This window comes from Callorhinus ursinus, unplaced genomic scaffold, assembly GCF_003265705.2.
Source record: "Callorhinus ursinus isolate GAN/ISIS: 27379988/994484 unplaced genomic scaffold, GSC_fseal_2.0 scaffold75, whole genome shotgun sequence".
In the NCBI taxonomy this organism is placed as follows: Eukaryota; Metazoa; Chordata; class Mammalia; order Carnivora; family Otariidae; genus Callorhinus; species Callorhinus ursinus.
Window position 1 is genome coordinate 1,366,236 of NW_027397137.1, and position 22,147 is coordinate 1,388,382.

At 46.9% G+C, this 22,147-nt stretch overlaps 1 protein-coding gene across 3 annotated transcripts in view; it reads left to right on the forward strand.

Annotated features, from left to right (window-relative positions):
* The first annotated feature begins 15,099 nt into the window (after window positions 1–15,099).
* The window catches only part of IGSF5 (immunoglobulin superfamily member 5), a 40,681-nt gene continuing 33,633 nt past the window's right edge, over window positions 15,100–22,147 (forward strand). For 2 of the 3 annotated variants that reach the window (XM_073887050.1, XM_073887051.1), the window contains exons 1-2: window positions 15,100–15,504; window positions 18,815–18,893. In XM_073887050.1, coding sequence (XP_073743151.1) covers window positions 18,836–18,893 — 58 coding nt within the window. In that variant the 5' untranslated portion in view covers window positions 15,100–15,504; window positions 18,815–18,835. The remainder of the gene's footprint in view (window positions 15,505–18,814; window positions 18,894–22,147) is intronic. The other variant, XM_025863576.2, reaches the window with a different exon arrangement.

The following is a 22,147-nucleotide window of genomic DNA, read 5'->3' on the forward strand; positions in this document are numbered from 1 at the left end:
TGTGTTCATTGTAGTAACCTCGGAATATGCAACTAAGAACAAAGAACATTTTTTTAAAAATCTAATTTTACCACCCAGAGATAACCGTTGTCAATATTTTGGCATATATGTTTTTAGTTTCTGTTATGGACCGAATGTTTGTGCCCTGCATAGAAGTCACATGTTGCAGCCCTAACACCCATAGGATACCATTAGGAGGTGGGGCCTTTGGGAGGTGATTAGGATAAGATGAGGTCATGGGGGTGGAGTCCTCATGATGGTGTCAGTGTCCTTAGAAGCGGAAGAGACAGCATCCCTTCTGTTTCTGCCACGTGAGGACACAGCCGGAAGGTGACCAACTGCAAATCTGGGAAAGAAGAGAAGGCTTCTCATCAGACACCATCCCTGCCAGCACCTTGGTCTTGGAATCTCAGCCTCTAGAGTTCTGAGAAATAATTGTCTATTGTTCAAGGCACTCAGTCCTTGGTATTTCATTATGTTCATTATGGCGCCTTGAGCAGACTAAGATAGACTCCCTCTTCCTCTCCTTCTTTCTCTCTCTCTGACAGTCTTTCTCTCTCTCTCTCTCTCACACACACACACACACCCGTAAACACCCATAGACATACATTTTTAAAAATTGCAATTATGTTACACAATTTTTCTCTATCTTAATAATGTAGAGTCTGTCTTGTCTCATGACATTATTCTGCAACTTGGTTCTTATCAACTTTATAAAGTTCCATTAAAGAATTTCTGTTCTTTATTTAGTTAGTTAAATGATCACCATACTATATTTAAGCAATTTCTGCTTTGTTAGTTTGCTTCCATTCTCTCTCTCTCTCTCTCTCTCTCATCTATCTATGAAAAACACTCCTTGTTTCTCCTCTACTCAATAGTCACGTTGAATACTACTCTGGCCAAATATGCGAGGTGTTTCTCCCTGACACCAAGCAATTCTGTGACACCAGCTGGGCGTCCTCTGATTTTGACTCCGTTCTGACTTATCTGGATCGCATCAGATTCCACAGGTGAAGGGCTCAGTCCCACAAAACCATGCCCCCCCCAAACCCACCCCCACTTCAGACACCAAGTGCAAGTCCAGTTTGCCTCCTGTGCTGCTAACTGATGGGCTATAAGTTGGAGGTTCCCATGACCCCCCTCCTTGAATTTGGTTAATTTGCCAGAGTGATTTGCAGAACTTGGAAAACCTGTTTACTCACCAGATTACTGGTTTATTACAAAGGCTATTAATGGATATGAATGAAGAGCCAGATGAAGAAATACTCAGGGAGAGAGCCAGAAGGGTCCTGAGTGCAAGAACTTCTGTCCCTTGTAATTTGGGGTGCACCACCCTCCTGGCACATGGATGTGTTCTAGAAGCTCTCCAACCATTATCCTTTGGGGTTTTTATGGAGGCTTTGTTATGAAGGCACAATTGATTACATCATTGGCCTTTGGAGATTAATCAACTGTCAGCCTTTTTCCCTCTTCAGGTAGAGGCAAAGCATGCGACTGAGAGTTTCAACCCTCCAGTTCCAGGGTTGGTTCCTCTGGCAACCAACCTCCATCCTTAGGGACTTGCAAAAAGTCACTTCAATAACATAGACTCAGGTGTGTTTGAAAGGGGCTTTTTAATGAATAAAAAAAGCATCTTTATCTCTCTTATCATTTAGAGAATTCCAAGGGTTTTAGGAGCTCTGTGCTAGGAACAGGGATGAAGGCCAAAAATACATGTTTCTATCAATCAATCAATCAACCAGTCAATCATCATCTATCTACTTATATAAATGTGAGTTCCTCCAGAGAAGCAGAACCAGTAGCATATTATATACTAGGACTGGGACTTTGCCCCAGTATAGACTAGTGTATATTATATACACACATATTTCTAGCTAGGGAAGTCTGAAATCCATAGGATAAACCACCAGGAAGGGTAGGCTGGAAATCTTGGCATGAGCTCAAGCTGCCATCTGCAGGTGGAATTTCTTCTCCTGAGAAGTCTCAGTTCTGCTCTAAAAGACTTTAGATTGTTTGGATCAAGCCCACCCAGATTATCTAAAATAATTTCTTTTTGAATCAATTGATTATAGGCATTAATCACATCTATAAAATGCCTTCTCAGTAACACCTAGGATTTAATTGAATAACTGGAGACTGCAACCTATCCAACTTAACACATAGAACTTACTCATCTATGTCCATCGACAGATGAATGGATAAAGAAGATATGGTATATATATATACAACGGAATATTATGCAGCCATCAAAAGGAATGAGATCTTGCCATTTGCAATGACGTGGATGGAACTGGAGGGTATTATGCTGAGCGAAATAAGTCAATCAGAGAAAGACATGTATCATATGACCTCACTGATATGAGGAATTCTTAATCTCAGGAAACAAACTGAGGGTTGCTGGAGTGGTGGGGGGTGGGAGGGATGGGGTGGCTGGGTGATAGACATTGGGGAGGGTATGTGCTACGGTGAGCACTGTGAATTGTGCAAGACTGTTGAATCACAGATCTGTACCTCTGAAACAAATAATACATTATATGTTAAAAAAAAAAGAAGAAGATAGCAGAAGGGGAAGAATGAAGGGGGGGAAATCGGAGGGGGAGACGAACCATGAGAGATGATGGGCTCTGAAAAACAAACTGAGGGTTCTAGAGGGGAGAGGGGTGAGGGGACGGGTTAGCCCGGTGATGGGTATTAAAGAGGGCACGTTCTGCATGGAGCACTGGGTGTTATACGCAAACAATGAATCATGGAACACTACATCAGAAACTGATGATGTAATGTATGGTGATTAACATAATAAAAAAATTAAAAAAAAGAACTTATCTATCTATCTATCTATCTATCTATCTATCTATCTATCTATCTATCTATCATCTCTGTCTTCTGTCTATGTATCCATCCAACTGTCATCTCTCTATTGTGAGCTCTGTCTTACGGTACATTCTTTTGTATAAACTAGGTGCACATTCCTGGTTGTTTTTTTAGAAAGGAGAGTTACTGAATGAAGATGACACTAATTTTAAAATTATGAATTATATAGATCAGGGGTCAGCAAACTTTCTCTGTAAAGGACCAGAGATTAAATATTTTTGGCTACGTGGCCCATATGTCTCTGTCATAGCTATCTAACTCTGCTGTTGCAGAACAAAAGCAGCTACAGACAATGTGTAAAAAGTGAGCACAGCTGTGTCCCAATAAAACTTTATTTACAAAAACAGGTGAGGGGCTGGACTTTGCCCCAGTATAGACTAATTGCAAAGGGACTCTTTTAGGAAACAGTGGAAAAGGAAGCTAGCAAGAGAAGCAGCCAAGGGCAGCTGTGGAGGAAAGAGAGAGGACAGGGCACCTCGTTAGTGCTCAGAGCAAGAGCAGGAGCCTGATGGCTACTGTGTGAAAACTGTGACCATGGCTGAGCTCCATGTGAGGCCAGCAGAGCCTTTCACCAAACATGGAATTTCCCTCCTTTCAGGCATATGGACTTCCCTGCCCTCTTTGATGTTAGGTGTTGATTTGGACCGTGAAGTATAAGCAGAAAGGACACGTTGCTTATGAGGGGGCATTTGAAGAGCCAGCAAGCGATTTGTCACATTTCTGTCCCAATGCAGCAGTTTCCAGAGGAAGCCTCTATACCCCGGGTGTCTGAGTAAGCAAGAAGAGCAGGATGCCCCGGCCAACCCACGTTATGTGGGTGAGATGTAGACTTGGCCTGTGTGAGCCACCGAGATTTGGGGTTCTTTGTTACTGCAACAGAGCCTAGCCCACCCTGACTGCTAGACCTAACATCATCCACAGCCTTTACCTGAAATAGTACCCCATTACTGTCTGTGTTTTGTACTCTACCTTATTTGTCTTTACAGCACATACCATAATCCAACATAAACCTTATCTGTTCACTTATTGATTGTTTCCCCCTCAAGCATATGAGTTTCCCCAAAGTGAAGATTTCTGATGTGCTCATTGCTGTCAAACCTCAGTATGTATTTATTATATGAATTAATCAACATCACTGAAAGCATCAACAATATAAAGAAGCACTTACTAAATACAGGGTATTGCATAAGGAGTTTATATGCAGTATTTCAGTTAGTCCTCACAAAGCTGTGTGAGGTTGAGTATTGTTAAGCTTCTTTTTCCTTATAGGTGAATTATTCTCATTTTATCTACAGGTAATGTATTTGTTAGCTACTTCTGTGTAACAAATTACCATAACAGCAGCTTAAAACAACACACATTTATTATTTCCTAGTTGCTGTGGGTCAGGAATCCGGACACAGCTTGCTGGGTCTCTGCTCAGGGTCCCTGCATGACTGCAATCAAGAAGTCAGTTAGGACTGGTGTCTCATCTGAAGGCATGGCTGGGGAAGGGTCCACTTCCCAGCTCACGTGGTCACTGGCAGGATTCAGTTCCTTGTAAGCTGTTGAACCGAGGGCCTCAGTTCTTAGCTGGCTGCTGCCTACTGGAGTCTGCCCTCAGTCACTGCCCTTTGCCCCTGGACCCTCAGCCTGACTGCTCCATCAAAAGTGCCTACAGAGGAGGCAACAGTGAGCATCTGCTAGCAGGATGGAGGTTACAGTCTTATGTGATTGCAGAAGGGATGTCCCATCAGTTTTGCTGTGGTCTGTGGGTTAGAAGTCACTCAGAAATCCCACTCATGCTCAAAAGGAGGAACTTACACAAAGGCACAAATACCAGATGCAGGGCTACTGGAGCCATCTGGGAGTTCAGAGAGGGGAAGTCACCTGCCCAAGGCCATGTGGCAGGTAAGTTGATAAAGACCTTTCTCCCCAGACCTTACCTCACTGAGATGGTAGCCGAACTATAGGTGAGGGGCACCTGGGTGGCTTAGTCGGTTCAGGGTCTGACTCTTTGATTTTAGCTCAGGTCATGATCTCGGGGTTGTGAGATTGAGCCCCGCGTCAGGCTCTGTGCCGAGCATGGAACCTGCCTGAGATTCTCTCTCTTCTTCTCTCTTTGCACCCCTACCACCCCCCTCCCTGCTCCTGTGTGCTCTCTCTGTCTTAAAAAAAGAAAAAAGAACTATTGGTGTTTAAGGATCAAAAAGTAATTTGTATTCCCTGAAGCATGATACAAATATTCACTTTGTTCCCATGAGGGTCGGAATCAGGGCTCTGACTAATACACATCCTCTTTTTTTTTTCTTTTTAAAATATGAAATAGCAAATTTAGACTTACTTTAAGAAGGAAATCAGCTTTTAATGGCCTGAGATGATGAAACAAATTTCTTGAACCTAAAAGTACTTTGTGTCTTCAGGTAATGTAATAGATCTGTATCTCTACACGGGTCACAGAAGCCAGTGGAACTATTTCTGTTCACGCCCTCTTTGTCTTTTTATTTGGGCCAACAATGTGTCCAGCTGAAAGAGTACCTTTTTCATCCTCTGCGGGCGGTGTGGACATCTGACTGAAGTCTGGCCACGGTGTTATGTGGGGCTCCCAGGAAGGTGCCTTGCAGCCCCGTGGCTCAGCCCACCTGCACACCCTCTTCAGCTTTTGTCTTTGCTGCCCGGGCCACCAGCTGGGCAGTGAGAGGGTATTGGGACTGAGAGCTTCATGCTGAGGGTGGAGAGAAGAAAGGACTCTGGGAACTGCTTCAGGATCGCTTACCTCTGGACTTCTTTTTTTTTTTTTTTTAAGATTTTATTTATTTTGTTGGAGAGGGGGGGGGAGCAGAACCAGGGCCTGGGGGGGGGGGGTAGAGAAGAGGGAGAGGGAGAAGCAGGCTCCCCCAGACATCTGACCCCCAGAAATAAACAGGTGCTCTTTTAAGCCACCAAGTTTGTGGTAGTTGGTCACCGAAAACTAATCCAGTGACAGTGTGCGAATGTTTTGGTCCAGGCTTTAAAAGACTAGCAGCCTCCATTTTTTGTATAATGGAGCAAAGGCTCTTGGACCCCAGAAGCTGTGCTGTAAGGAAGCCCAGCAGCTCCGAGGAGAGGCCCACGTGGAGAAGAACGAAGACCCTCTGTGCAGTCGCAGCCCTGCTCCCAGCAAATAGCCAGGACCACTCTCCGGCCTGGGAACCAGCCGCCTCAGCGGGGGAGTGGCAGGGAGAGTCCCCAGCCTCAGTTGATCTGTCCCAGCTGACACTGTGTGAAGCAGACAGACCGCTCCTCCACTGAGCCCTCCCCAGATGGCAAAATAAATGATTGTCCTTGTCTTTAGCCACTAAGTTTTGGGGTGTTGTAAATACAGGGTGAATTTTCTGCTCTTGGCCCTGGGCCAAATTTGCTAATTATTTCACCCATGATATGAGTGACATTAAAAAGAACGTAAAGCCATTAAAGACATTTCTACTTTGAGGGAGAGAAAACAGCCCTTGCGACTTGAAGGGCACATTATTCTAGCTGACTTTTCTTCTGGGATTTTGTGAATCAAGGAGTGCAAGGGACAGAGAGCATTTTGCAAATTCCTAGTCACAAGAGGGGTTTATTTACTTTGCATTCCACTTAACCACATTCATAAATATGACGGCATCCTGTGTTGTTGAGGGTGTGGTGAAACAAGTCATCTTTGAAACTGCATATGGGATCGTAGGTTGGCATAGTTCTGGAAACTCTCTTAACTTTATCCTTCATTTTAAAGTGACTAATGTTTTTACATGATCCTAATGAAAAAAGCCTAATATAGATACAGTACCAAATGCAACACACACCTCCCCGCCCAAACTTCTTTGTACATAAATACGTTCATCTCAGTATTATTTGCAACACTAAAAAGATGGAAGCCACATGATGTTTAACCACATGGGTATTCTTTTTTTTATGGTTAAAATTATTATTTCAAAAAAATTTTTTTATTAACATATAATGTATTTTGTTTTGGGAGTACAGGTCTGTGATTCATCAGTCTTACACAATTCACAGCGCTCACCATAGCACATACCCTCCCCAATGCCCATCACCCAGCCACCCCATCCCTCCCACCCCCACCACTCCAACAGCCCTCAGTTTGTTTCCTGAGATTAAGAGTTTCTTATGGTTTGTCTCCCTCTCTGGTTTCGTCTTGTTTCATTTTTCCCTTCCCCTATGATCCTCTGTCTTGTTTCTCAGATTCCTCATATCAATGAGATCATATGATACTTGTTGTTCTCTGATTGACTTATTTCATTTAGCATAATACCCTCTGGTTCCAACCATGTCATTGCAAATGGCAAGATTTCATTTTAATGGCTGCCCAATATTCCATTGTATATGTATGCCACATCTTTATCCATTCATCTGTCGATGGATATCTAGGCTCTTTCCATGGTTTGGCTATTGTGGACATTGCTGCTATAAACATTGGGGTGCGTGTGCCCCTTCGGATCACTACATTTGTATCTTTAGGGTAAACACCCAGTAGTGCAATTGCTGGGTCGTAGGGTAGCTCTCTTTTCAACTTTTTGAGGAACCTCCATACTGTTTTCCAGAGTGGTTGCACCAGCTTGCATTCCCACCAACAGTGTGGGACAGGTTCCCCTTTCTCCTCATCCTCACCAACATCTGCTGTTTCCTGATTTGTTAATTTTAGCCATTCTGACTGGTGTGAGGTGGTATCTCATTGAGGTTTTGATTTGGATCTCCCTGATGCTGAGTGATGCTGAGCACTTTTTCATGTGTCTGTTGGCCATTTGAACGTCTTCTTTGCAGAAACGTCTGTTCATGTCTTCTGCCCATTTCTTGATTGGATTCTTTGTTCTTTGGGTGTTGAGTTTGATAAGTTCTTTATAGATTTTGGATACCAGCCCTTTATCTGATATGTCATTTGCAAATATCTTCTTCCATTCTGTCGGTTGTCTTTTGGTTTTGTTGACTGTTTCCTTTGTTGTGCAAAAGCTTTTTATCTTGATGAAGTCCCAATAGTTCATTTTTGCCCTTGCTTCCCTTGCCTTTGGCAATGTTTCTAGGAAGAAGTTGTTGTGGCTGAGATTGAAGAGGTTGCTGCCAACCACATGGGTATTCTTATTGTCATTATGATACACTTATAATGATGTTATATTATGTATCATAATTGAGCATATTATTATGAAGCCATTAAGACAGTGCTCATGGTTTTTAATGATAGGGAACAATGCTTATGATGTAGTGTTAAATTAAGAACGCTCTAAAATCATATTCTACTATATAATACATGAAAGTAAACATGGCTCTTCAAGTAAAAGATTTCTAGTAACTAAAATATAGATGCAACTTAATGTTTAATAAGAATTCTTTAAATTGGTACATCCATAAAACAATACTTTTTAGCCACTTAAAATTGTTTTGTAAGGACACATACATTTATGGAAAGACACTTAGGCCGCTTGGTTAAGTGGTTGTGTGAGTTGCCTAGGGCTACTGTTACAAAGTACCACAAAATAAGACACATTTATTCTCTCTCTCTTCTGGAGGCTGGAAATCTGACAAGGTGTTGGTAGGGCCATGCTCCCTCTGAAGGCTCTGGGGGAGATGCCTTCCTTGCCTCTTGTAGCTTCTGGGGGTCACCGGCAGTTCTTGGTATTTCTTGTTGGTACAACACACCCATCTCCGCCTCTGTTGTCATGTGGTACGCTCCCGTGTGTCTTCATGCAAACGTCCTTCTGTGTGTGTCTCTGGGTCCACTTTCTCTCTTCTTATAAGGACACCAGTCATACTGGATTAGGGCTCTCTGTAATCCAATATGAGCTCACCTAATTTAACTAGTTACATCTGCCAAGACCCGATTTCCAAATAAGAACACATTCTGAGGTTCTAGGTAGATAGGAATTTTGGGGAGACACTATTCGATCCAGTTCAGTGGGTTAGGTAAAAAAAAAACACAACAGATTTTGTATATAAAATTATATATAATACTTCAATAAAAAGTTAAAAATTATACTTGACATACACACATACACACAGTCATAGACGTACAGATGCACATACACACACATTCGCTGTTGGAAGGCTTTATAACAAATACTCCACAGTGGGTCTTTCTGGATGGCAAGATTTTGAGTTCTACTTTAATGATCTGTTATTATTTTTCCTGAATTTTCCACACTTTCCACATTGACAACATTCCTTTTGTAATGAAAACAATATTGAATTAAACAAGATTTTCCAAATTGTCAAAAATTAAAATAGCTGACGGTGTTGATTGCATTGGACATTAGCTGCTAAGGGCACTACAACTATCCTGGGGAGATTTTGCTAATCCAGGGCATTTCAGACTTGCAATGTGCATGTCTTTTGTTGCAGCAATTGCATGAAAAATAGACTTTTATTTTTTAGAGCAGTTTTGGGATTACAGCAAAATTGGACAGTACGAAGAGTTCTCTCCACACATGTATAGTCCTCTTCCACCGATGCACCCCCCGGGGCCAGAGTGGTACATTTGCTGCAACTGATGCATCTATATCAATACGTCATAATCACACAAAGTCCACAGTGGACCTTAAGGTTAACTCTTGGTATTGTACACGATACGGGTTTTGCCAAATGTGTAATGACACCCACCCACCATTATAATACCAGGCAGAGTATTTCCATTGTCCTAAAAATCCTCTCTTCTCTGCCTATTTATTCACCCCCCTCCCCAGAAATCACAGATCTTTTTACTGTCTCCATCATAGCAACTGCATTTGCAGAATGGATCCTAAGGAAATCGTTAGGTGTAGACTCCCTGATCCAGCTGAGATGGTGTATACCACCCACATGTGGTGTAAAGCCTGATAGGAGAGGCTTCGGTAAGTGATTCTATCTTCAGCTGATGGCATTATGTTTAGTCACTCAAAATCATGTATTTACTGACTGGAGACAGAGGTTTATAATATATTAAGTAAATAAAAACTGGCTATTAAACAGTAGATCCCACATGAACAGATACTGATACTTAGCAGATACTTGCTGTGCTGTTAACAGTGCTTGTCTGCGTGGTGCGCTTAAAAGCGATGTGTTTTAAATTTTTCTCCTTTTGGTTTACCTCCATTTTCTAACTCTTTCATAGTGAATACATCTCACTTTTTAAGTAAGGCAAATAATAGAAGCCATTCATTAAAAATGGGTAATGCTTATCCATGGATGATATTGAGATTATAGACGGTTTTTATTTTATGCTTTATATTAGCTTGAGCCTAATATGAAATTGCTTTCTGTAGGACAAACAATGGTGACATGTAGGCACTTTTATATTACTCAACCTACTACTTTTAATATTTTGAAAAATTCTACAGGGATTATGCCAGTTGTTCACTTAAATTCCTCAAAGGGCTCCTGATGAGGGGATTTAAGATTGTGGCTCTCATACAAATCTAAAAGGAACACCTGTCTGAGATTTTATTTAACTCTCAAATTAACGAGGCAACCAACCAGCAAGACACTGCAACAGGTTCAATGGAAATTCAAAGAACACACATATACACGCTATCATGAATGTTGAAAAATTTATGAACAGATGCAAAACTGGTCAATATCTGAAGAGCAAAAATCAGGTGCATCTTCAAAATTCACTTGCATATCTATGTACTAGAATAATTAGTATTACTATCAGTTTCTCACAGCTTTGTATTAGTCAGGTTCTCTAGAAATAGACCCAGTATGTGTGTTGTGTGGTAGGTGCTGGATGGCTGGTTTGTGCAAACACACCCCAAACGTCCCTGTTAATCACTATCTTGAGAATATACAGATCCTGCCCTCCCACTATATTCCCGTCAAGCAGGAAATGTAGAAAAATGTGTTGTTCAAGGGGCGCCTGGGTGGCTCAGTTGGTTAAGTGTCTGCCTTCAGCTCAGGTTATGATCCCAGGGTCCTGGGGTTGAACCCTGCATGGGGCTCCCTGCTCAGCAGGAGTCTGCTTCTCCCTCTGCCTTCTGCCTGCTGCTCCCCCTGCTTGTGCTCTCTCTGCAAATAAATAAATAAAATCTTAAAAAAAAAAAAAAGAAAAATGTGTTGTTCAGTGTTTGAGGGCAGGTGCTCAGGGGGTGACCAACCTGGAATGACCACCTTTGTAATGAGGGTGTCTGGATGGCAGGGCTTGATGTCCTTGGAATGCTGGCCACGCAAGGAAGGGAGAGGTGAGAGGTAGTTGCTCGGCTAGTTGCTACATTATAAAAGCTGCATCTGCTTTGTCCTGCCAGCTGCTCCTGAACTCCCTGTATGTAAGCTCCCCCAATAAACCTGTGTCTTGATTCCTGTCTCTGGGTCGATTCTTTGGTCTTGTGGGTCCATCACCCACACTGGGCTCAGAGGCTGGGGGGTGCATCTGCATAGTATCTATGTATGTGTATGTATTATGAGAAACTGACTCATGCAGCTTTGGAGGCTGAGGAAGTGCCGATCCAGGAGACCTGGTGCTGTGGTTCCCATCCAAGTCTGAAGCCCTCAGTCCAATGTCCAGGGGCAGGAGAAGACAGATGTCCCAGCTAATAAGCAGAGGGAGACATTTTATCCTTCCTCACTCTTTTTTTCTATTCAAGCCCTCAGTGGATGAGATGAAGCCCACTCACACTGGGGAGGGGTATCTGCTTTACTCAGTGTCCTGATTCGAATGCTAACATCTTACAGCTATACCTTCACAGACACACCCAGCAATAATGTCTAACCAGCTCTCTGGGCACCTCATGGCCCAGTCAAGGTGACACAGAGCCTGAACCATCATACATATAGAGTTTTCAATAGCTCAAAGTGCAGGTCCTGCTACACCAGGTCACCTCATGGGGAGAGCAAAATGGAGTCACTCATGTCAAGCAGTGACTCATGTCAAACAGTGATGTAAGGAGCCAAGGGCGTTGCAGCAAAGACTAGATATCCCTGAAACCAGCACCGGCCGACCACACCCCAGAACCGACAACTAGCAGAAGCGGAGAGGAGGTCTGCAGGGCCCAAGACCGATGACATCCCTTTAGAAAGGGAGGATTTTTGCAGCAAACCGTCAGCCTCCTCAGACACTGACCCCTGCATCTCTGACCACTTCAAACAGGCAGCTGCCACCGGGGGCTCTGCCCGACTGATCTCCAAGAGGAACCGAGATCCTTCCCTGATGGAACGTGAGAAGCAGTAAGTGCCGAGCACTGACTAGGGCAGGACTGAGACCTTATCTCAACCTCGGGCCCACAGACTGACGTTGCATGGGGACCGTTCACTTCCTACGTCCTGTTCTGCCTAATGAGTTGTACGGCCCGTCTCCTGCTTTGCTTTGGGTGACCTGCCAGAAGCCAAGTTCAACACATGGTGAGATGTCACTGAGTTTGGAATCTTGAACCCGCCCCATCAGCATGTTAATCTTGAGGACTGCGTAAAGCCGGCGTTGGGAAAGACACACCTTGTGTGTGCTCCTTCATAGTGTGCTCAAGACACCCCACGATCTTCTTTGCTCATTTCAAAGTTTTTTTTTTTTTTTTTTAACCACTTTTTCTGACATTCCTTTTTATATGTGAAGATAAAAACCCAGTTCTTGACTGTAGTCTTTGGTCTGGACCCTGCCTCTCTTCTGGGCTCAAGGAAGGACCTCCGCACCCCCCAACTCTTACCCCTTTGCATTCAGGCCCCACTAGGCTCTCCAGCTTCCGCAGGCTTGCGGGCCTCTGGCCACCTGCTGCGGGGACGCCCCTTCCCCTCCGCTCCAGGAGGCAGTCCTCCCCAACTCCACCTTCCTACCCAGTGATCTAACATGCCCACCCCCACCTGAGCTCAAACGCCATTTCCCCAGGGAAACCCCCTCCCAGCCCCTGCACCTTCATTAAAGCTTTCTTTAGAGCCTTTACCACAATTTGAATTTGAGTGTGAATGTTTTACGTAAATCTGAACTTTGTGATTTTCAAATAGCATAGGCTAAAAATATTGGTAAATCTGTCTTTATGCTTAAACTTTGAAATAATGCAAACTTCCCAAAGTCCCTCCTCTCTCCCCTGCAAAAAAAGTCCCTCGGGGCGTGCACAGCTTCATAGCTGTGTTTCCAGTGAGCTGTAAACTGGGTTTCCACTCTGGGTGGCTGTGCCCAGGGTCAGCTGCAAGGGCCCCGCATTTGGGTTACTCAGCACTGAGTTTCCCCTGCCTGTACGCATGCTGCCCATATTAATAAACTCTCATTATTCACTTGTTTTTCTCTTGTTGATCCGTCTTTCGTCAGTTTAATTTTCAGGGCCCAAGCCACAAAACCAAGGGGGATATAGGAAACATTTCCCCCCTCTCCTGCACACTTATTGTTATCAAAATTTAAAATTTCTAGAAGCTCTTAACAATATTCTCCAGTGGTCATGCTGAGGCTAAGACTGTGCTCTGAAGGCCAGTCCTCACGACGCCTGGTGCTGACAGAGACTCTAAATATTAGGACTGAACTGAGGACATTTTAAAAAGTATATCAGGGAATAAATCAGCTACACTGGCCTTGGGTTTTCATGTTGCAGGGTTCTTGTCTCCGAGTCGAAGAATGAATCTCGAGGACAATAGGGTGAAGTGAAGTGAAAGTTTACCAAGTGAAGGTGAGAACAGAGGAGGAAAGCTCTCTAGAGTGAAAGGTGTCCTGAGTGGGTTGCCACTGAGGGCCTTTATGGTGGGTCTTTTCTAGAAAACTGACCAGGGAACTTAAATTTTGACATCATCACTGGTAGATGTCATCCCTGGAGGCACCATGTCTACTTCTATGAAGTTACTTGGTAACTTTCAGTGGTCAATTTGTAACTATCATGAAAATATCTGTCTATATCATTTAAGACAAACAAGTGGTCTCCTTATGTCCCCTTCTCTCTGGTTTTGTACGCCTCAGCATTGCCACATCCGGATTTCTGGGAGCCTGGTCACATAGCCCCCTGTGGGAGTCTAGTCAGGGGAATCAGGGGCCTCCTATCTCTCCCTGCCTATATCTTAACCTTTTCCTTAGTCATTCATTTTTGTGGCTCATTGTTCTGGAATTATTTGAGTTTTGAATTATGCTTGGCCTTTAGGGACATAGCTCATAAATAAAACACTACAACCCTGGGTATATTTGGGAGATTATTTGACTCAAGCATTGCCTCCTGGAATCTATCTGTTTTCCTCACCATTTTTTTATCACCAGCTTCTAGCACAGGGCCTTGTAGGGGAGGAGGAAAAAAAAAAAATCTTTTCCTTTACCCTCTTAAGTGTTATACTTGGGACCTGTGCATTAAACTGACAGAAGACAGGTTAACAGGATAAAGGTTTATTCTGCGTGCATATGGGAACCAACAAAGGAAGTATCTGGCTCACTAAGTGGTTAATGACTTACATACTTAATTTAGAAGGGGAAAGTGAAGGGGCGAAGAAAGGTTTCTTATGGAAAAAACAGATTTTTTTTTTTTGTTTTTTTGGAAGGACAAATAGATTTTCAGGAGAACAGACAAGAGATGGGAAAGTCTGTGATAATGTTTACCTATACAGGCATGAGTGGTCTTTGGATCTTATTTACTGTCACAAACTCCCTCTGGAGAAAGAATCTGGAGTAGGCTTTATTTGTGTTCTCCCTTCTGGGGGTAGATCCACCCTGAAGAGGAATTTATGGCAGCCTTATTTCCCTGTAGTGGCTGCTTTTAGTCCAAAAAGGGAAGCTCTGAGAAGGCTTTGAAAAAAATCTGTTAAATGTCAAATATAATCTTTATGCTAAACTCGCTTCTTTTGAGGTGGTGTATTCTGACCCTGTTCAACATTTCCCCCTATTTACTTGTTTCAGCATCTTACCCTGAGTATATGATCCACATCCTCTGCTGGTGTCTATTCTGTTTCGATGCCCTTGACCCGGAGTTCCCTGACAAGAGGGAAACGCAGTAGGGGAGACAAGCTAGACGCTCAGAGAGAACCGCATGAGAGCAAACAGTTCAGCACGGTGCTGCGCATCCAGATTCTGGGGGGTGGTCTTTTCCAGAAATTGCCACAGTGCTCGGAGAAGCCAAGTTCCTTTGTTCACACAGGGTTGGGGGCGGGGTGGTGGTCACATTCCAGAGGGCTTCACCCTCCAGGCTTCTTTCCTTTCAGCAAAGAACCTGTTCTTGTGGAGATGGAGGTGCCTGGCCTGGAGACGGAACCGGCTGGCCCCGGGCCTGCGCTGGCGCCAGAGGGCGGCAAGGTTGTCCAGCCCCCGGCAAGAGTGACCGTCGGCCAGGCCTGCGGGGCCCAGGCGGGGCTTGGCTCTGCCGGACCGGACCAAGAGCGGCCCAGAGGAGGAGACTGGGCGGAAGCCCAGGGGGCGCGGTCGTGGCCCGGAGGCCGTGGCATTTCCAGCCCTGCCGCAATGCCCGGGCTGCTGTTTGGGGCTGGCTAATGATTAGCAGGAAAAATGTCACTCTGGGGCGCGCACACCTTCCGGGGGCGAGGGGCCGGTAGCATGCAGAGGCCACCTCTGTGTTTACAGCCTGTGACGTGACCGAGCGGGGAACTTCCTGTTAACTGGTGACGCGGGTCGGGATTCTCCGGAGGCCACTCAGCTGTGTTCCTGCGTCTGTGTGCAGCTAGAGAGGACCCTGGCCCAGATGCCTTTGGGATCAGAGAACCTTCTCTGAAGCCCCGAAGAGGAAGGAGGCCTTCCTGCCCGAGGTAAGCCAGCTCCAGCCAGTGGCCAGGCGTCTGTCCAGCAGGCTGGTCTCCAGGCACCTGTCTCGGGCTGAGAGGCGGGTCCCCGGCCGCAGGCCTCTAGCTGCGCTCCCGGGAAAAGTGTCCCACGATCAAACACCTAGTCTTTGTTGCCCAACTTCCACAAAGTTAAACATTAGAAGAGGGGGCTGCTCTGGGAGTTTAGGAATTCAAGATGATTTTCCATCGAGCGGGAGCCCCTTTCACAGTGCGCTGCGCTCGGGGTGCAGGGAAAGCTGAGACCCCGCTGGAATTTGGGAGGTCAGGATTCCAGTGCTGGAAAAAATCACTGCGGCTCCATTGTTCCTTCCATGCATCTGTAAATGCCGTTTGTCCTCCCGTGGGAAGGAGAGCTGCTCTGAAGTCTCTGGAGGCCCGCAGACGGCCCTGAGTGGGGCATGCAGGGCAGCCCTTCCGGACGTCCCAGTGGAGCTGTGTTGGCGCCTATTTATATTTACGCACAGACGTTTGCAGGCAGCCCCTTGCGTGGATTTTGCTGCAGCTCTTTCTCACTCACCCTGACAAGCACTCCTCCTTCCTTTTGGGTTTCGGCTTCATGCGGCAGCCCGGAACAGAACGTTTGCAGGCACCCTCGGATTTTACGATCTCAAACTACTTCCAGGGACCCAGAAATAAGGGCTTGTGTGTGTAGGTAATTAAGTGAAATGATAAAATTCAGCACTCTCCTTCCTCAGATCACTCCTTCCGACTATTTTTGCCTTGTCCCGGCAGTAGGGAATTGGTTGGTGGTTAAATCCTGTCTATTTCATAAAGTTTAATAAGGTGTAAGATTTTTAAGAAGACTTTGCAGTTTTTCACCTAGAAGTAGGTGCTTCCAGTCTTCCATCACAAAATGAATGAGAAGTTCAATCTCAGGGATCTGTCAGACTACTCCCTAGAGATATTAACTTGCAAAATACCTGCCACAGGTCCTAATTTAATTAAAGCGAAGTGTCTGATTTCAGCTAAAACTTGAAATCGACTTCCTGACGGTGTCTTCCAACACACACCCTTCACACCGAACCCCGCACGCATCAGCCTCTGCAGTAATCCTGCCATGGGGTTCCTGTAGCTCTCGGGTGCTCCTACCCCGCCCACCCTGTGGTTCTGCTGGGCTCTTTGGAAGCGGAGTCCCCCCTCCTTCGGAGAATAAGCCAGCATGGCCTGAGGGGACGGCGGCAGAACGGAGCCTGTCATAAATGCAGCAATCTGGCCTGACTCAGCTCGGTTATTGGTATCCCCTGGTGGACCTTAAGCTACCACCCAGTTTCGACAGCGCTGGCTGCGCACTTGGCATTTATTGCTTTCGGTGAAATGTGTAAGCTTCTGTGACGTGGTGGTTCAGCTTCTCCTCCAGCTGCTGCTGGGGTGTAGCGCTCTGGGTGACTGGTGCGGTGCCTGGCTTGTTGAGTTGTGCTCATGGAACTTTCACAGTTAGTAAATGATTTATTTGGTGTTTCTTAATTCGGGATCTGAAATCGGTCTGGGAAGGCTGTGATTTCAGTTCCGTTTGTGTACAGCTTGCTGCTGAGGCTTGTTTGTGGGGTTCTCTAAAGCCTGTTTTAGATTACGGCCGGGGGCGGGGTCCGCCGCGGCTGGGGGCGGGGCCCACGGGGGCCGGGGCGGGGCCCACCGCTCCCGCCTGCAGCACATACTTTGAACCTTACGTTATGCACACGGGTGGTTATAGTTTAGCACACATGCTGAGTTTTGCTTTCCCAACACACCCGAGAATCAAAGAGGGTGGAAAGCCTATGTTCCTCCTCATGAGCTGTGAAAACCCAGTATCTCTCCTGAATGGAAAATGGGTTACAGGCCTGAGCGTCTTTACGACGCTTCACACCACCACTCAGTTTTACTCGGCAACCTGTATGATGTGTGTTCTGCAGACTGAGGTGTGGCGGTTATTAATCTGTGCCCTGTTTCACTGCTTGTATTTCTGCTTGTGTGTTGCTGTGGGGTCTCTTTCGGTCTGTACCGGAAGAAAGGGGACTGAAGCCCTGGACAGGTGTCAGCTCATTACAAAATCCCAGGGGGGAGGCGGTGTCTCTCGCGGAACCCAGCGCCCCACATTTTGGAGGGTTTGGATGGGTTCCCCAGGGTTCCCCCCCACCCCCCACCGGCTGATGGGGCTGTGAAATCCGTGTGGATGCCAAAGCCACAGAAATCAATCCCCTGGTTAGGGTGCTGTGCACCACACGGTGGTGTTGAAGAATGTTTGAAAGTTTCTGAGGCTAAGGGGCTGTCGTTTTTGCGGACAGCTCCCGACCTGTTCAGTGGGTGATTTACCTTAAATGCTCCAGTGGGACCTCACGGTGCTGGCGACTGCATTGCATAGGCCTGTCACAGGGGAGAAGGGGGAAATCAAAAGACAACATGCGGGGATGGAGGGTGAGCCAGAGGATTATCCAAGAACAAGGGACTGGAAGGAAGGGCCAGGAGGTGTACATGACAGGATCCCCCTGTGCTGCCAAGGGGACAGTAAGGCCTTACTCAGTCTACCCTGGCCTCTAGCTCTGACCTCTCTGAGCCCTTTCCCTTGCCCTCACTCTGCCCCAGCCCCAGAGACCTCTGGAACATGCCAGGCACGGTCCCATCCCAGGGCCTTTGTACTTGTTGCTCCTCTGCTTGGAAAGCTCCTCTGCAGATAGCCCCGTGGCTGGCAACCTCTCCTCCTTCACTGTTCACAGAACACCTTCTCGGGAGCCTTTCTCCAATTTCCCTAGTTGTGGTCATAGCCAGCCCACCCCCCACACACAGTCGCTTGTACACACGCTCCTGTTCTATTTTTCTACATACCTTTGGCACCTTCTAATAAGTTTATGTTCTGTTTTTTCATTTTGTTGCCTGTTTCCCTTTCGATAATGTGAACTTGTTGTGGGCAGGATTTCTTTTTCCCTCAGTGATTAAAACATCGTGATTGAAATGAAGAGCCGTAAGCCCACGCCCTTGCATCTTGGTGAGGGCTTCTGCGGTAATGGTATACCATCTGCGTTCCATGATTTATACACGGGCTTGGGAGCAAGACCAACTAACACAGTGGTTCTCAAACTTGAGCACGTGCCAGAATTGGCTCCTTGTTGCATTGCTTACGCAGATTTCTGGGCTTGCCCCTGGAGCTTCTGATCCAGCAGGTGCGGAGTGAGGCTGTGACCATGCTGAGGAGCTCTGACTAACCCATCCACAGACACATGAGCTGGTAGGGGCTCCGCGTACTCTGAATGGCAAATGTTCATCCGTGGTAGATTGTGACCTGCCTGCTTTGTTTTCCCAGGGGTGAAGAAAACGTGTGGAGATGGAGGGCAGCTGGAAAGGCATCCCGGCCATGCTGGTCATCCTGGCGGGGCTGGCAGGTAAGGCTCTCCAGGGCTTGGCGGGACATTCGTAGGCATCCGGTTGAAGTGGGTGGAAGGGAAGCCAGAGGAGGCGGCCTGGACACGTGACTGCCAGAGGCTTCTTCCTTGGGCCCTTCTCACAGTGAGGTCTCTTCGGTTGGGCCCATTTCGTGCTCTGCTGACTGAGCTGTGGGAGTGGTCCTCCATGGGCATCTGGCCCACCAGTCCTGTTCATTGGTTTGTCCCTGGTGTGGGCGTTTGCCTTCTGTACCTGCCCAGGACTCATGGCTCTTGTTAAAATGTCCCATTCTTTGCCTGGTTTTCTCTTCTTTCATTTATAACTGGCCTTCAAGGAAGGCCCCATTCGGGCATCACCTCCTCCCTGGAGCCCTCCTGACCTGGCAGTGTTCAGGGTGATAATCCCAGCTCCCATTTATTGACGGGGGGGTGGGGCACTGCCTGTGAGACCTGCCATTCCTCTCATCAGCTTCTCCTCAACCTGGATCTCCCCCAGGGTGTCAGTCGGAATGGACCCCAGGGTGTCCCAGGCCAGGGTCTCCTGATCAGACTCTGCTTTGCAGGAGATGGAGCGAGCAGACGGTGGGGTCCTTTGGCTTTCTCGATTAGGTCTTGTCTAGATTGCTTTGCTTCAGATGTGTTTGTCTTGTCTTTCCAACTAGATTGTAAACTCCGGAGGGTATCCCTCCCGTATTCCTTATGCAGTGATTTTAAGGCATTGTATCGAAGCATAATGAACATAGAGAAAAGCACACAAGTCCTAGAGGTACACCTTGATGAAGTTTCACTGACTGAACACCTTCGTGTATCAACAGTGAGACCAAGCCCCTCCCACGAATGCCGCATTTCGGTCACTCTGATATCCCCTCCCCCAATATTCAATAGTTATTGAGAATTGGAAAAGGCATAAAATAGTATAGGGACTGTCAGAGTGTGTTATGGGCAGTAGGGGATGTTTTGTGAATTTTGGTTGGGGTGTGTGGAGATACTAAGCCCAGGGCACCAGGCTGTGGTGTTAACATGTATTTGGGCGCCACGATGTTTGGGAACTCCTGGCTTATAGTGCGCAGTGCCAGGTGTTTAGTAGGTGCTGCATAAACATTTGTTTGTAGAGTGGAGAGCGAAACTCCGTCCCTGCTTGTGTGGAGCTTAAGGACTCGTCTCGAGGCTAGCAAACCACACTCAGCACACATTTTAGGGACAAGGCTCCAAAGCGGCTATTTCAGCCACAGGGGCAAAGATCTCTTCTAGCAGCTCAGCGGGAAACCGATGTGCCATGGGGTCTTCTGTTTTTCTGAGGCAGTTTTCCCCGAAGCTGTTTTGAACAAAGGGATGGCTCTGGCTGAGGTCCAGAGTTGGCTGTTCCAGGAGGGGAGAGGGTTTGGGGCTAATTCTCATGCCCCCCTGGGGGATGGGGTCCATCGCAAAAGCCCGAGCCCCTTGGATGTTTCATCTTGGAAAGTCTTGGAGTAGAGACACCTTCATTTATAGACTTGGCTTTGAATAGCTGAGTGCAGCCTCCAGGTGCACCCAAAGGGTTCCTGCCAGCTCTCTCCTCTCTACCTTGCCCCAGTGTAATGGATTATTTGGAACTCAACACCCTTATTTATTTGCTCAGTGAGTATTCACTGGGGCCCTGTTATGTGCCCTTTAGTTGCAGGCACTGGGATGTGGTGATGAGCAAAACCAGGCACAGTCCCTGCTAACAAAGAGCTTACAGCTTAGCAGGGGAATCAGGCATTAGTTGAAAAATCAACATAAAATCACCATTGTGACAATTGCTTCGATGATTTGGAAGCCTGTTATAGTATAACTCAACCTCATAATCTGGGAAGGCTTCCCTGGGGAGGAGACAACTAGGCTGGGAGCTGAGGCGTAAGCAAGACTGGTATGCCAGGCTGATCGCGGCCTGTGCAAATGCCCTGGGGCCAGAAAGAGTCGGTGAGTTTGATAAATTTAGGGTAGTTTGGTGGCTGGAGGGTGGAGTTTGGGGCGGAAGGAAGTTAATGTGAGACTAAGTAGGGTCTTAAGATATGATAATGTTAAGGGTTATCTGGTCTTTCTCTAAGATGGATGTGTTTAAAATACTTAAAGTCTGAGTACGGAGGTGGGAGGTAGGGGAGGGGTACCTGATCACCCTGGTTTGCTGAGTAGATCCTGCTGGCTGGCTGCCATGTGGATAGCAGTTCTGGGTGCTGGTGGCCCAGCAGTGACGCTGGTGCCTCCTGCCATCGTCAGCAGGACTCTGCAGGCGCCTCAGGACCCCTCCCTCGCTTCTCAGTTTCCTTCTGACAGGCCCAACCCCTAACGTGTTCCGACTCCCATTTTCTTCCTCAGACCTGCCAGGCCAAACCATTTCTCTGCCGCCAAGTCCATTGCGTTTCCCTTTCTCCCTTCCGCTTTTAATTGTCTGCTTTTCTGTTCCTTTCCAGTGCTGAGTAAGAGCAGGGGGAAGGTGGGGGGCCCGCAGGTGCAGTGAGGAGCCTGCTGGAGGAAAGCGGAAGAATGGAGGGGTCTAACCCCCAGCGGGGGAGACAGCAGGCTACTCCTCCAGGGAGCCGAGAGAGAGCCTTCGAAGAAGGATGGTAGGATCCATGCTTGGGATCAACTGATGCAGGGCCGGCAGGAGGCACGGAAGCAGGCAGAGGGGCTACTGTTGGAGTGATTCCCATGTCGCAGACGGGAGGATGCAGTGAGTAGAAGAGATGCTTTCCAGTCGGGCTGGAGCCTGTCGTTCAAACTCCACCCGGAGTAGGATCCTGGGCGGGGGAGGAAGCAACTGGGTGGGGCTGCAGGTGCCGATGTGGAAGTTACAGTGTGAGTTAGTGAATAAGAGTCTTGCGGGTGGATCAACTCCTGAGTTGGGCGGCCACCACGGCTAGCGGCGGGGGGAGTGTCTGGGAGGGGGACCCTGAGCTTTCCCGTGGCTCTGCCCCAGTTTGCCTGTTTGCTCTACAGAGTGAAAGGGGGAGCCGAGGGAAAGGGAGGTTTTGTGTGTGATGAAAGGTCTTATTTACAATTTTCTCATATTTGTTCTGTGCAGGGCAGGGTTACACACACCAGAGCTGATAGGATTCAGGGAGAGGAAGGAGGCTCCAGGACCTCGCATTATCAGGGTATCAGGCTTCTGAGTCAGGAGGCAGGGCTGACGGCGCGTTTACCCATGGTGGGAAGCCAAGACTGCGGGTGATGCTGTCCGGGGAATGTAGTGCTTAGGACTGGGCGCCTCCTGTTTAATTTAGAGGTCAGGCTCA